Source organism: Tiliqua scincoides, chromosome 3 (assembly GCF_035046505.1).
Source record: "Tiliqua scincoides isolate rTilSci1 chromosome 3, rTilSci1.hap2, whole genome shotgun sequence".
Classification (NCBI taxonomy): domain Eukaryota; kingdom Metazoa; phylum Chordata; class Lepidosauria; order Squamata; family Scincidae; genus Tiliqua; species Tiliqua scincoides.
In genome coordinates, this window is record NC_089823.1 from 218,403,726 (window position 1) to 218,417,738 (window position 14,013).

A 14,013-nucleotide genomic window follows, 5' to 3' on the forward strand; every position below is an offset into this window, starting at 1 on the left:
TGCGGTATACACCTCTGCTGGGCCACTATTACTGTTGTTTTAAGCAGCCTCCATGCACTCTGGAGAGATTGGACTCTTTTTACCCTCCCTTTCAACCTCCTTCTAACCAGCCTCCTCATTTGAGGGAAGTCCGCCCGTCGGAAGTCAAGGGTTTTTGTTAGAGATTTGCCTGGTATTCTTCCCCCAACGTGCACGTCAAAACGGATCGCAGCATGATCACTGTTCCCCAATGGCTCGGTAACGTTTACATCTCTAACCAGGTCCTGCATACCACACAATATTAAATCCAGAGTCACCTGTCCTCTGGTGGGCTCTGTGACTAGCTGCTCTAAGCCACAGTCATTTAGCACGTCAAGAAATCCGGTTTCCTTATCGTGACCAGAACACAAATTGACCCAGTCAATATGAGGATAATTGAAGTCCCCCATGATTACAACCCTGTCCCTCCTTGTCACCTCCCTGATCTGTTTCCTCATTTCAAGGTCCGCATCCGATTTCTGGTCTGGAGGACGATAGCACGCCCCCAGTATTACATCGCTGCACAAGCCTGGTAATTTAACCCACAGAGATTCTACGGTGGAGTCAGACCCACCTTCAATCTCTACTTTGCTGGATTCTATCCCTTCCTTAACATAAACGGCCACCTCACCTCCAACACGCCCCTGCCTGTCCCTCCTGTAGAGTTTATAGCCCGGGATTGCGGTATCCCACTGATTCTCCGCATTCCACCAGGTTTCCGTTATGCCCACTATGTCAATGTTTTCCCTCATGCTAATCCACAAATGGTGAGATTTCTTTCTCCATCTCCAAGTGTGTCCTCCTTGTGCTCTCAGGGCCTCCTGGATCTCTCTCAATCATTCACTGATTCTGCAAAGCACCTAACCTACATGGAACTGGTGGATACAGGTGATCCCATAATTTCCAGTGCAAAAGAAAAACAAATGGTAGTTTAACTTAGTATTGAGAGAACTCATCACTTAACTGTACAAAGATTTGTCATAGATCTGACAAGTGTACCAAATGTTATAGTTTACTGAGCCTGTTGTGATTCTGAAACTGTTTGTACAATTCAAAAGTACTGAAAAATTCAGATTCCCCTTGTGTTTTCATACAAAATGCAAGTGAGTTGGTCATTTGGTTTCTGAGGGAATGACTAGTTGTTTTTCTGTTTTATGTGTATTGCAATCTTAAATTTTCCTGCATAGCTAGTATAAACTTGATGTTGATATGAGTTTGATGAAGAAGAGAGATAATTTGTTGAACCTGTAAGGCAGCCATTGGAATGACTTGCTGTTAACGATAATCCTTGGGGGGGGAAACGACTGACAGTTAGGACTTGTAGGAGATGAGTGCTTCTCTGCTGTGGGACCTGTATATCTGGTGGCTTTGATAAGTTTAAACAGCCTTCAGTATACAACTTCTAATCTGTTAAAATCGTAGCGGCTTCTTATTGCTGCACAGAAAAGAATGAACAAATTCACTCACCAGTAACTGTAAATCTGAAATACAAAGACATTTTCAGTGCTTATAGTGCACACCAGATCCCATGTCTGGCCTGCGTCAGTGCTTACAGAGTTGTTACCATTGCAGTGTCAGAGGGCAATGTGTACACTGAATGCCAGATTCTGTACCATCATTCCTGTTGGATGATTTCCACTTCATTTGCAATCAAGATGATGAGAAACCACCAATCCGTACACATTCTTGGTGTGTGCTAAATTATTTTTGGAGTATAGCTGATTACCATTTTATTAAGTGGAGATCATCTCAGCTGTTAGAAAATTATCTGCTAAGCATATTTTGTCATACAATTTTTGTGTATAAGTTTCTTAAAGGGCAGGATTCACAAAATATTTCTTTTCTGATTCTGTATTATCACAGACAGCAACAATTGTCTCTTTACCACCTCCCTGCTAATTGTGCATGAACTTCCTATCTCTTTTCTGTGAACTTTAATCATTACTTTCTATACAGTGTTAGTTACTGAAAAATATGTTGATAGAAACGATGTGTATGCTAAAAGTAATTATGATGATAAGGTTTACGAAAACAAATTGCATCAAGGCAAATTTCTTAAGTTGTAAAAGGAATCACAGCCTTGAAAGACAACTCTTTCTTTAAAGAATACCATGTGGATACCAAACACAAGAGCCCTAAAACCCTGTTGCTTATGTGTTGGACTTTAACTGGTAACACACCGCCACCTGCTGCTTTCAGATCACTACTGCAGTATTATTGTGCTGAGTTATTCAAATAAAACTTAAGTGATTGGAGCTGAGAGATTGAAATTTGAAACTTACCATATGAAGGTCTTTCCAAGCCTCCTGCAGGACTGCATTAATAGTTTTCTGATATAAACATATTTATTCTACTTTTCTCACCATCTTTGGTAATAAGATAAAAAACAAAGCTGCTAGAAGCAAGTTTAATTGTAGTTCTCACAGAAGGAAATGATTTATGTATGAAAAATGGCATCAACAGTTACTAATACAAACAGTTCTGTATTTTCAGTCTGACCAGAGTAAAAGGACTTGCTGTACAATGAGTTAGTATTGATTTTTTTTGTCTCTACCCTCTTAGCTTTCTGACTCCATTATTTTTGATTTTACTATGAAACATATATCCTTTCTACTGACATCTGACAAACACTATATGGAAGTCATTTTATCTACAATAATGTGTTTGTCAACAATGTCGTAGACTAATGGATACAGCTTCCTTCCAGTCCATTTTTATCCAGTTAACGTCACTGAAATATGTTCTCTGATTTTGTTTCTCTTGGTGGCATGTTCCCACTTTGTGACTGTCATTCACAGCAGAGCACTCGTAAACATCATAGGTCATAGGCTGATGGGTTCTGAGCTGTCTGTGACAGATCAGGAGAGAGATCTTGGGGTGGTGGTGGACAGGTCGATGAAAGTGTCGACCCAATGTGCGGCGGCAGTGAAGAAGGCCAATTCTATGCTTGGGATCATTAGGAAGGGTATTGAGAACAAAACGGTTAGTATTATAATGCCATTGTACAAATCGATGGTAAGGCCACACCTGGAGTATTGTGTCCAGTTCTGGTCGCCGCATCTCAAAAAAGACATAGCGGAAATGGAAAAGGTGCAAAAGAGAGCAACTAAGATGATTACGGGGCTGAGGCACCTTCCTTATGAGGAAAGGCTATGGCGTTTGGGCCTCTTCAGCCTAGAAAAGAGACGCTTGAGGGGGGACATGATTGAGACATACAAAATTATGCAGGGGATGGACAGAGTGGATAGGGAGATGCTCTTTACACTCTCACATAATACCAGAACCAGGGGACATCCACTAAAATTGAGTGTTGGGCGGGTTAGGACAGACAAAAGAAAATATTTCTTTACTCAGCGTGTGGTCGGTCTGTGGAACTCCTTGCCACAGGATGTGGTGCTGGCGTCTAGCCTAGACGCCTTTAAAAGGGGATTGGACGAGTTTCTGGAGGAAAAATCCATTATGGGGTACAAGCCATGATGTGTATGCGCAACCTCCTGATTTTAGGAATGGGTTAAGTCAGAATGCCAGATGTAGGGGAGAGCACCAGGATGAGGTCTCTTGTTATCTGGTGTGCTCCCTGGTGCATTTGGTAGGCCGCTGTGAGATACAGGAAGCTGGACTAGATGGGCCTATGGCCTGATCCAGTGGGGCTGTTCTTATGTTCTTATGTCATCCCCATCTCTTATCTGTGGTTTTCCACTCCATGTATAACCCTGCAAAGCAGGCACTATGTGTTTATCACATATGGCAGTTCACGTATAGTATCTATGCCTTATACTGCATGAGTGCGTAATCTGTAATAAGTGTCCTCAGGTGCAAAGCAGCACTTAGACACAAGCACAGAGCATTTTAGAGATACTTCTAGAGCAGCTTAGCATGTGTTGGCTTCTTGGGCAGGCACTGTTATAAAGGCTTTTTTTACCAGCCTCCTGCCATCTAACCAACAGTAATGGCAACATTTGGAGGATACATAAGCACATACAGGTATGTATTGCTTAACAATGGGGATACCTTTCCCAAAGCCTGTTGGTAAAAGGTGAACTAAAGCATCAAATAAGCTCACCTTGCTGCTTGCTGCTGCTCCTGAAAGCCCTGTTAAAAGCACTTTAAAAGCCTTCCCTGTGATGGGCCAACACCAGAATGTCGTCCATCAGCTGGCCCTAAGTGATTTTTTTTCCCATTTCCAACATTTTTGGACATGAACATTTCCCAAAAAATTTTCCATTGCTGAATATGCTAACACAAGGTTTTCCAAATATCACTGGCTGTTTGACTGAAGAAGTGTAGTTTACATATGCAAAATTTACATGTGCAAAATTCTGTTATGTTTGCTTCTGGAAAGGCAAAAACTTTAAAAAGCAAAATCACATACAGGTTGAGACTAATTATTCACGTGGGTTCCGTTCCAAGCACTCATGTGGATGGCAAAAAATGCACTATAGCAAATCAATTTAAAAAACAAAGTTTCTTTGCTCCTGTGATATAAAAACAGCCTTGCTGACCTTTGTGATTTAAGATAAGAGTCATTAACAAGACAATCATCCTCAATCCAAGACTATCAATCCACAACCATCAATCAATCCTCCTCCAAGAGCTTACAAAGAGCTGAGAGCTTGCACTCAGCACCTCCCTTCACCAATGCAAAGAGATCACCTTTCTTTCACATGCTAAGGGGGAACGGAGAGGTCCACTGGGGAGAGAAGGATTGATGGATTGTCAGCTAGCCGCCCCCTCTGTCTCTCATTAAGGAGTCTATTGTTAAAGGACTATTCAGTTTTTTAAACTGATTTTAAAGGGATGCATTTTTCCCCTTCACCAGAGATCAGCACATTCCTTCTCATTTGCAGGGGTCATTCATGTTGAGTCAAATCCATGTATAAAAAAATCCTTGTATAAGTAGGCTGGACCTGTACATTGCTTACTCATAGACAGATACTGAAGTATTCTGCTGGATAAGGGTTGGTGTACGTAGCACCCTAAGTGGCAGATGTTGTAAACATTATCAGGGTTCTGACACTACTTGACTGGATGCCCTAGAGTCAGTCAGTCAGTCATGGGTTCGGACCTGCAGATTTGAGTCACCAGGCCTCAGAAAGCTTCCGGACATGACCAAAACATGCTTCCGGTCATATCTGGGGATCAGGTAAGCCCCAACTTGCTGATTCACTTATCTGCAAGATTCAGCAACTGCAGGGGTTCTGGTAATGGAAGCCCTGTACATGCCGAGGTCAGGTTGTATATTGATATATACAGATATATTGACAGTGAATTGGGGCCTCTTCCCCCCACATAGCTCCAGGATGTCTAGAGACCTTTTGTCATGTTATACCCCTTCTGCTCCCCTGGTGATGCTTTCTAGTATTGGACTCCTTCAGTTGTGCATCAAGGAACATATTTGTGTTGCATCTTTTTTTACCAGTGTATAACTTGACCTTATTAATTTAATTTCTAATTGACATTTTTTAAATGAAACTCAAAGGACATGGAAATGAGTCTATACACAAATTTTTTCATAACCCCTGCTAACTGGGTAAGAGGCACTTTTTCAAGTGGGTGCTCCTTTTTTTAGCAGGGGGAGAGTAACTGGCCCACCTCACCCCAGCACTGTCTGTTCTAGTGGCTGTCTGCTGGTATTCCTTGGCATCTTTTTAGATTGTGAGCCCTTTTGGGACAGGGAGCCATTTAGTTATTTGATTTTTCTCTGTAAACCGCTTTGTGAACTTTTAGTTGAAAAGCGGTATATAAATACTGTTAATAATAATAATAATAATAATAATAATAATAATAATAATAATAATAATAATAATAACCCATTTGAAATTATTAAAAGATAAAAAATTCTTAGAATGCTGTATGAAAACAATCAAAATATTAAAATGATATACATAAATACAATATGGAAACTTTCACGGAGCTTCTTTAGTGCATCACGGTTCTTTGCGTACAACCAGCCATCATTATATAGAAGTGATTCTCATGGTTGTATGTAGGTCTCTTTCAGAGGCTTTGAGGGCTGTGCACATCCTTTTTTTAAGTCAGGAGGCATAATACCCTCTGCTTCCCCTTGGCGTTAAAATGGACTATTTGTCTTTTCTTTGTGCAGTGTCTGGGAGGGGGGATGTGCTGTACTCATTGCAACAGAATCAAACTAACCATTAATGACTGCTTTTGCAATAGTGTCATCCTATGTATAACTGGAGTAAATGGCGCTGTAGCTGGGTGGTGCTGTGAGGACCACAGCTCCACAAACCAGTGCTCAGTGCTGACATCATTATTGAGCGGCCCTGAAAGTGGGAGTGTTGATAGCTTAGCTGCTGCAGGTGCTCTTGGCTGGAAAGAGGTGGGAGGGTTTTAAACAGCTGAGGGGTGAAGGTAGAGCAGAGGTGGGCAAACTCCAGCCCATAGGCCATTCATGGCCCTCAGGGAGCCCCAGTCTCCAATGAGCTTCTGGTCCTATTGGAGCCCCGTGCTGGCCTGCAACTGCTGGTCACAGCCGCCAGACGCGAGTTGCGGGCCAAATTAGAGCTAGGTCTTTTGTAGTCTTCATGTGTTTTCTGCTTTTCCCTGGTCATTATTTTTACACCCCCCATTGCCTCTGCACAACTTATGTCTCCATGTGTGTCTGACTTGGTCTGTATGTTTTAACTGTGCAAGAGGTGCGTGGCAAACAGTTAGTAGTAGTAGTAGTAACTTCATTGTCATTGTGCTACAGCACAACGAAATTTATGCACCTTTGAGGTACAAGCATAAATATAGACTACAATTCCAACAATCACACTCTACACACTCACCCACACATTCTATACAACATGCATCATAATATAAAAACAGTATAGCAGACCATAATGCCCAGGAGCATGGTAACAACTATATTGCCTTATTCAGCGTAATTATGGCTGTGGGATAAAAACTGTTCAGGAATCGTGTGGTGCTGCTCTAATAGTTCTGTATCATCTACCCAAAGGCAACAGTTCAAAGAACTTATGAGCCAGATGGAAGGGGTCTCTCAGAATGCTATGTGACTTCTGCAGACAGCAAGATGTATAGATGTCCTCCAAAGCTGGTAGATGAAGGTTGATGTTGTGCTGCGCGATCTTAATAATTCTCTGCAGAGCTTTTTTGTCCCCTGCAGAGCAATTTCCATACCACACCAAGATATCATAGGTTAGGACACTCTCAATGGTGCAAAGATAGTAAGACATAAGCAGCTGCTGTGACAAATTTAACCTCCCAAGCTTCCTCAGAAAACATAACCTCTTTTGTGCCTTTTGTATCAACATGCTGGTGTTAATAGTCCATGAGAGGTCCTCTGTGATGTAAATACCTAGGAATTTGAAACTAGCAACCCTCTCCACCTCCTCACCATTTATGTATAATGGTGTATGTGTGTTCATAGTTCTCATATGGTTCTACATGCCTGTATTATAATTCTCATGTGTATTATAAATAAGTTCAGAAAAATTCATTCATTTATATCAGTACCACTTCTAATGTATTCGTTTATGTAAATTTATTCAGATTTGAAATGTAAATGAATTCTTCCCCCCCCAGCCCTCAAGGCAGAGAGGTGATGTGGCCCACCTTCCAAAATGTTTGCCTACCCCTGGGGTAGAGGAAACAAAAGAGAGAGGGAATCACCAAGCAGAGCAGAGAGGACAGTAGCCAAGAGAGAGGAACAAGAGGCAGTGGAGTGATCAGAAGGACAAGGGAGGGTTTGAGTGGAGATAGAGGCAGGAACCAGGGATGATAGGGAGAAGGAGATGGTGAGAAAAACACAGCGAGCCAAGAGAGAGGTAACTGAGGTAGGGGAGAGACAGTGGAGCAAGTGAAGGGAGAGTTGAGAAGGTAAGTGGAGAGACAGGTGGAGGTGTTGAGAGAGGCAACAGTGGGAGAAAAGGGAAATAGAGGTGGGGTGGGTTGAAGGGAACAAGGAAGGGAGGCAAAAACTAGTGGAGGAATGATAAGGAAGATGGGGTCAGATTAAAGAACAGAGAGGAGTTTGAACCAGGTCAGATTTTTAGGGCAAAAGGGACCAAAACAGGCTTGGAAAGCAGAAGAGGAAAGACAGATGTGAAGAGCATCACTCTGTCCAAGGCCAAGTCAGGACAGCCAAGGCAGGTGAACTGAGCATACCATGTCAGGACCCTTCCTTTGTAAACTCTGATGTAAAAGTAAACCTCCCTTACACAGAGACTATGACCTCCAAAGCCTTGCCCGTATCTCATTTCCTATTCTCTAGGATGTGAACCTTTCCCCCGTGGGAGGAATTTGAGGAGGGGGCCCTGTGCCCAGAGGTACTCACATTACAGTTTCAGTGCAGAATGACAGCCCAATCCTGAGCTGCCCTGAGCACGGAGCTGTGCTGCCGAGCACAGGATTGGGTTCTGAGTTGTTTTAGACTCTGACCAAAGCAAGAATAGGTTCTCCGTGGCAGAGCCATAGTTTAACAGAGAGTTTTCTATTTCTTTAGTAATATACTTTAGAAGACTATTGCATAGCATTAATCTTAAATTTATTCTAAACCAAACTGACATTATATTCTTTTCCATAGACCAAATCAGTCTGGTAGAACAAGTGAAACGAGTAAAAGAAATTGAAGCAATTGAAAGTGACTCCTTTGTTCCGCAGGCATTCAGATCAAGTAAAGAAGTCAAAAAGGTAAGTTTTCAATCTCCTTACTTTGCATATTCCTTGTGAGTTACTTCAGAGCAGGTGTATTCTTTGAATTTACATTACCTGTTCATACTGGCAATCCTAATTCCAGTTATCAGAACTCATACAAATATAGATGCAGAGAAATATGAAGTCACTCCTGCTGGTTGTGGGGGGCTTTTTGGCCTCCCCCAAGAAGCCCCCAAAGGTTAAGGACTATCTGGAGCAGCATGTCATATGATGTGAGAGGCTGCCACCAGAGAAAATCAACACCTCTGACCTTGTACAAACAGAAGTGCATTGTGTGCATACGCAGGTTTCCCTAGATATAAGCCAATATCTTTATTAAAATCTATTTACAGTCAGACCTCATTATCCATAGGGATTCATTCCTGGACCCCACATGGATTCTGAAACCTGCGAATAAGCAAATTCATGAGTCAGTCCATTATTACCTCCAGGTGCAACCAGAGATGTTCTCTGGTCACATCCAGAGGTGTTCTGAGACCTCCAGAGTACAAGAAAGGCACTACTGAAGAAGAACCTTTTATTACGGTCACTGACCAGTACAAAGGCACTACTGAGTTTTCATAAATACTGGAAGTGTTTACCTCAGGAGGCGTTTCTGAGGCCCACAGAGGACATAAGCCTCAGAAAGGTCTCTGCAGGTACTGGAAAGGCACTTCCAGTTTTTGTTAAAATCAGAAGTGCCTTTTCCAGCACCTGCAGAGGCCTTTCCGAGGCCCAGAGAGGCTGAAAGCAGTTTGCGGGCCTCAGAAAAGTTCCCAGATGCGACTGAAGAATACTTCTGGTCATGTCTGGGAACTCAGGTCCAGCTCTCCACCATCAGTTTGGAAACCCACAGTGAGTTAAATTAAGGTCCCAAATCCACAGATTAGGAGGTCAGGTATGTTTACAAACATAGAAGGTATAGATCAGAAGCAATATTCATTAAAGGAAGTTCTGTTGCATAGGAAACATGGATTTGGGAGCAGGTTGAAGGAGCCAGAACCTTTTGGAAAGTTCAATTTCTGAGAGATCACTTTGCAACTCAGCAACTGAGAGGTGCTCTGCAAAGTGATATTCAGCTGAAGTTGTGCTACTGAAAGGGCTGCCCATGTGATAATTGGGCTCTCCCAGTTTCTCCATTCTCCCTTTTTTGCACCCCTCTTGGTCTGTCTCTTCCCTTGTACCATTCCAAACCTTCTGAGGCCTCCTTCTGTCTCTCTCTCACAATACCACCGCTGAAAGGGCAGTGCTGAGAGAGCCCAATTATCTGATGGGCCACCCATTTAGCAGTGATACCTCAGCAGAAGTGGAGCTGCTGAAAGGGCAGTTTGCATGATAATTAGGCTCTCCCAGCACTGTCTTTTCAGCAGTGCTACTTCTGCCAATGCATCACTTCAAAGCTTAGCAGCTAAAAGCAGCTGATGGTAGTGCTGAGAGAGCTCAATTGTCACATGGGCTTCCACGGACCATATTTGGCCCCCAAGCCTTATATTTGACAACCCTGATCTGGCTGTTGCTTCTTCTGCAAGGGTATTGCAATAAATATTTGTTTCAGTCAGAGCATGACATGTCATTCCTTCTGTTGGACACTTGGCAGGTTTTGCTGCACGAAACATCCCTTTCTTAAAACAGATGATTATCTGTGAGCCCTGGCAAACACTTGTTTTTCTGTTTCTGTTTTGTTTCACAAATCACAGATATTTGTACCAACAGTTTGTATCAACTGTTTTGAGACTTTAGTATAAGACTGACTACAAAAATACTTGAAACACCATGTCAAAACCAGAAAGTGCACTAGAATCTCACAAGTTCAGATGTGCTAGGCTGCTCCAGCAGCTTCATATTGCAGGATATCCTCATGCCTCCCAGTGATTAGTGAAAAACAAGTGTAGTGGGCCAGTTTAGGTTAAAATATAATAGGTGGGATTATACGGAGAGCAACACTCCTCTCCTTGATTATCCATCTGCTGCCACAAGACCATGGTGTTGACAAGTCATTCAGAGCAGAATTAGATTGTCCATTAAGTCAACTTTGTGAATTCTATTCTGTACTTGATCATTTCCCCACAGACAACAGATGCTGTTGAAGTTAAGAATGAATCTGCAACAATAGAAGTGGAAGGTGTGAGTCTGACTACGCTGGAAAAAGAAACAATTACTGGAAGTATTCCAACTGCTATCAAATACCAAGATGAGAACTCATTAGCCCATCCCAATGTAAGCATGGTGATACTTATTGTTATCACAATCTTTAACAGTGATCATTTGGTAGGGGAAGAGCTGAAATCACATGTTTAATGTATCTATATGTATATACAGTTTAAAAAAATATATAACATTACTCAAATTATAGGGGAATTAGAGGATCCAGCCCCCTTACCTTCCTCCTAGCTACCAATCTTAGAAGACTACAGAGGGGCCATAAATTTATTAAAATGAAGAAGAGAGTAGATTTCCTTAATGGTTCCTTTTGATTCAAACACTGCAACATACAGTTTTCACAAAATATTTAATATGAGAATTCATTAGAATTACTGTGTAACGGTGGAGTCCAGTTGTCACATTCAAGTTCTAAGTAGGGTGATTGAAAGAACTAGTCCTTTTCAAAGCCATTCTTTAATTTTTTTGTTTTCAAAAAATTGTGTGTAACTACATAGTATGCAAGATTGAAAGGAAAAGCTTCATTTCTCACACTTTTTTTGCTGCTACATGTCTACATTCACTTATGTCCTCATATGTTACTGTAAGTTAGTTATTGTAAGATAACTGGAGGAAGAGATAAATGTCTTCCCGGTCTTCCTTTCCAAAGAGCTTAGCAAGACTCTCTTCAATTGCAACAGCAGGGAGGCTTCTGAGATGCATGGAAGATTCAATGATCTCATATAGGCGTTTATTGTAAGCAAAGGTTCCAGACTGTCAGTCATACTTAGATGTGTGGCTGCTGATTGTGATTGTGGTGAAGAAAGTGTACTTGAGATATGCTCAGAGATATTCTCAGATTTGTTTGATTACTGAATTTTGGTTTTGAAAACTGGTTCCTGGGTTAAGATCTAATGTAAATTTAGGTAAAATTTTACAGAAATTGAGCATTCATTAAAGGGCCAATAAATTACTTATTAAGGGCTTCTGAATGTATGTTCCGCAGTGCAATACCAACTGCTTGAGGTTTCTGGCAGGGAACATCACACCCCAAGCAACACTCACAAAGCCCATTCTTCAGCGAGATGCCCATATAAGTTATCCTTTTTTCCTTCTCTTGTAGCTGTTTGTTGACAAGGCAGAAGCTGAAGAAAGGTGGTTCCAGAGGTTGATTGCTCTTCGCCAAGAAAGGCTGATGGGCAGTCCCGTGGCCTGAGTGAATTAACGCCACCTGTAGAACGCCACCATCTTCTGTACTACAAAACTGCAATGGTAGAACTGGAGAAAGGTCAAAGTAAACATGACCTGTAAGGAAAACCCTAAACTAGCCCCTACTTGAGACCCACACTGTTTTAATTCAATCCTGTAATGACATTACAGATATGTGTTACTGGAATTACTTGTTTTGTGGGCAGAATGGAAGTGGTGAGGAAAAGCATGAGGAGCTGGCAAAGCACTGCCAGAAGGGGAAAGGAGATCCCTCATCCTGCAGCCAGCAGAGACATCTTGGCTGTATTTTAAGTCAGAATCTGGTCTTGTTAGAAAAATAATCAGGGTTTGGTTTTTCAACCCATTCCCTAGGGTTGCCAAATGTGAACACAATTTCTTAGCAATTTAGAACTGAAAGTTACGCAGAATACAAGACATTCTCAATGTCAAAGTCTTTAAAATTTATACCTTTCCCTCCCAAGACAAGTAAACAAGTTTCTGAGTTTTTCTGTTCTTTAATATTGTTGCTATTAAAATTTCATCATATGCTTTGCTGTCTGTGCATCAAATTACTCTGAATACTGAATGTCGCTGAATAGAGGATCAAGAAGGAAGTGGAGAAGCTATCATTTGACCCTTTTCAAACAAGACCCTTATCTTGCACAGTTGTTTTCCTTCTTAAACTATCTGATGAGTAGATGTAGGCATATATGTGCAACTGTAAAGATACTGTTTGATAGTTTTGTGCTGTAAAAATGAAATATATTACTAAAATCTATTCTGTCTTCCCCACTGATGCTCAGTTCAATTAATTTGAACATATCACTAGCAAAGTCTAGGCTTGCAACTTCTTATAAGAACTGAGATTTGGCAATCATATCAGAATTGCAATCAATACTCCTAAACTATAGGAGGATAACACGGAATTAAAAAACTATAACCTGGTTAAGTTCCACATTTCTTCAGACTTACTGAATATTCTGTACGCTCTTCAGTCTCAAGTTCAAGTGGAACTTGAATGCCTCATCAAAGTGGAATGCCTCATTAAAGATAGAATCTCAAAACACACAGACGAACAGGCCCTGCTGAGGGAGAATCAGCATGGCTTTTGTAAGGGTAAGTCTTGCCTCACGAATCTTATAGAATTCTTTGAAAAGGTCAACAGGCATGTGGATGCCAGAGAACCTGTAGACGTTATATATCTGGACTTTCAGAAGGTGTTCGACATGGTCCCTCACCAAAGGCTACTAAAAAAAAATCTCCACAGTCAGGGAATTAGAGGTCTTCTCCTGGACTGAGAACTGGTTGAACACCAGGAAACAGAGAGTGGGAGTCAATGGGCAATTTTCACAATAGAGAGAGGTGAAAAGCGGTGTGCCCCAAGGATCTGTCCTGGGACCAGTGCTTTTCAACCTCTTCATAAATGACCTGGAGACAGGGGTGAGCAGTGAGGTGGCAAAGTTTGCAGACGACACCAAACTTTTCCGAGTGGTGAAGACCAGAAGTGATTGTGAGGAGCTCCAGAAGGATCTCTCCAGACTGGCAGAATGGGCAGCAAAATGGCACATGCGCTTCAGTGTCAGTAAGTGTAAAGTCATGCACATTGGGGCAAAAAATCAACAGTTCATATATAGGCTGATGGGTTCTGAGCTGTCTGTGACAGATCAGGAGAGAGATCTTGGGGTGGTGGTGGACAGGTCAATGAAAGTGTCGACCCAGTGAAGAAGGCCAATTCTATGCTTGGGATCATTAGAAAAGGTATTGAGAACAAAACGGCTAATATTATAATGCCGTTACAAATCGATGGTAAGGCCACACCTGGAGTATTGTGTCCAGTTCTGGTCGCCGCATCTCAAAAAGAATATAGTGGAAATGGAGAAGGTGCAAAAGTGAGTGACTAAGATGATTACTGGGCTGGGGCACATTCCTTATGAGGAAAGGCTACGGCGTTTGGGCCTCTTCAGCCTAGAAAACAGGCGCCTGAGG

General features: G+C 41.9%; 1 protein-coding gene across 1 annotated transcript in view; it reads left to right on the forward strand.

Annotated features, from left to right (window-relative positions):
• The window catches only part of RSRC1 (arginine and serine rich coiled-coil 1), a 241,903-nt gene extending 228,850 nt beyond the window's left edge, over nucleotides 1–13,053 (forward strand). The window contains exons 8-10 of the mRNA XM_066621738.1: nucleotides 8,570–8,676; nucleotides 10,750–10,896; nucleotides 11,942–13,053. Of these exons, the coding sequence (XP_066477835.1) occupies nucleotides 8,570–8,676; nucleotides 10,750–10,896; nucleotides 11,942–12,034 (347 nt within the window). The 3' untranslated portion in view covers nucleotides 12,035–13,053. The remainder of the gene's footprint in view (nucleotides 1–8,569; nucleotides 8,677–10,749; nucleotides 10,897–11,941) is intronic.
• The last annotated feature ends 960 nt before the right edge of the window (nucleotides 13,054–14,013 follow it).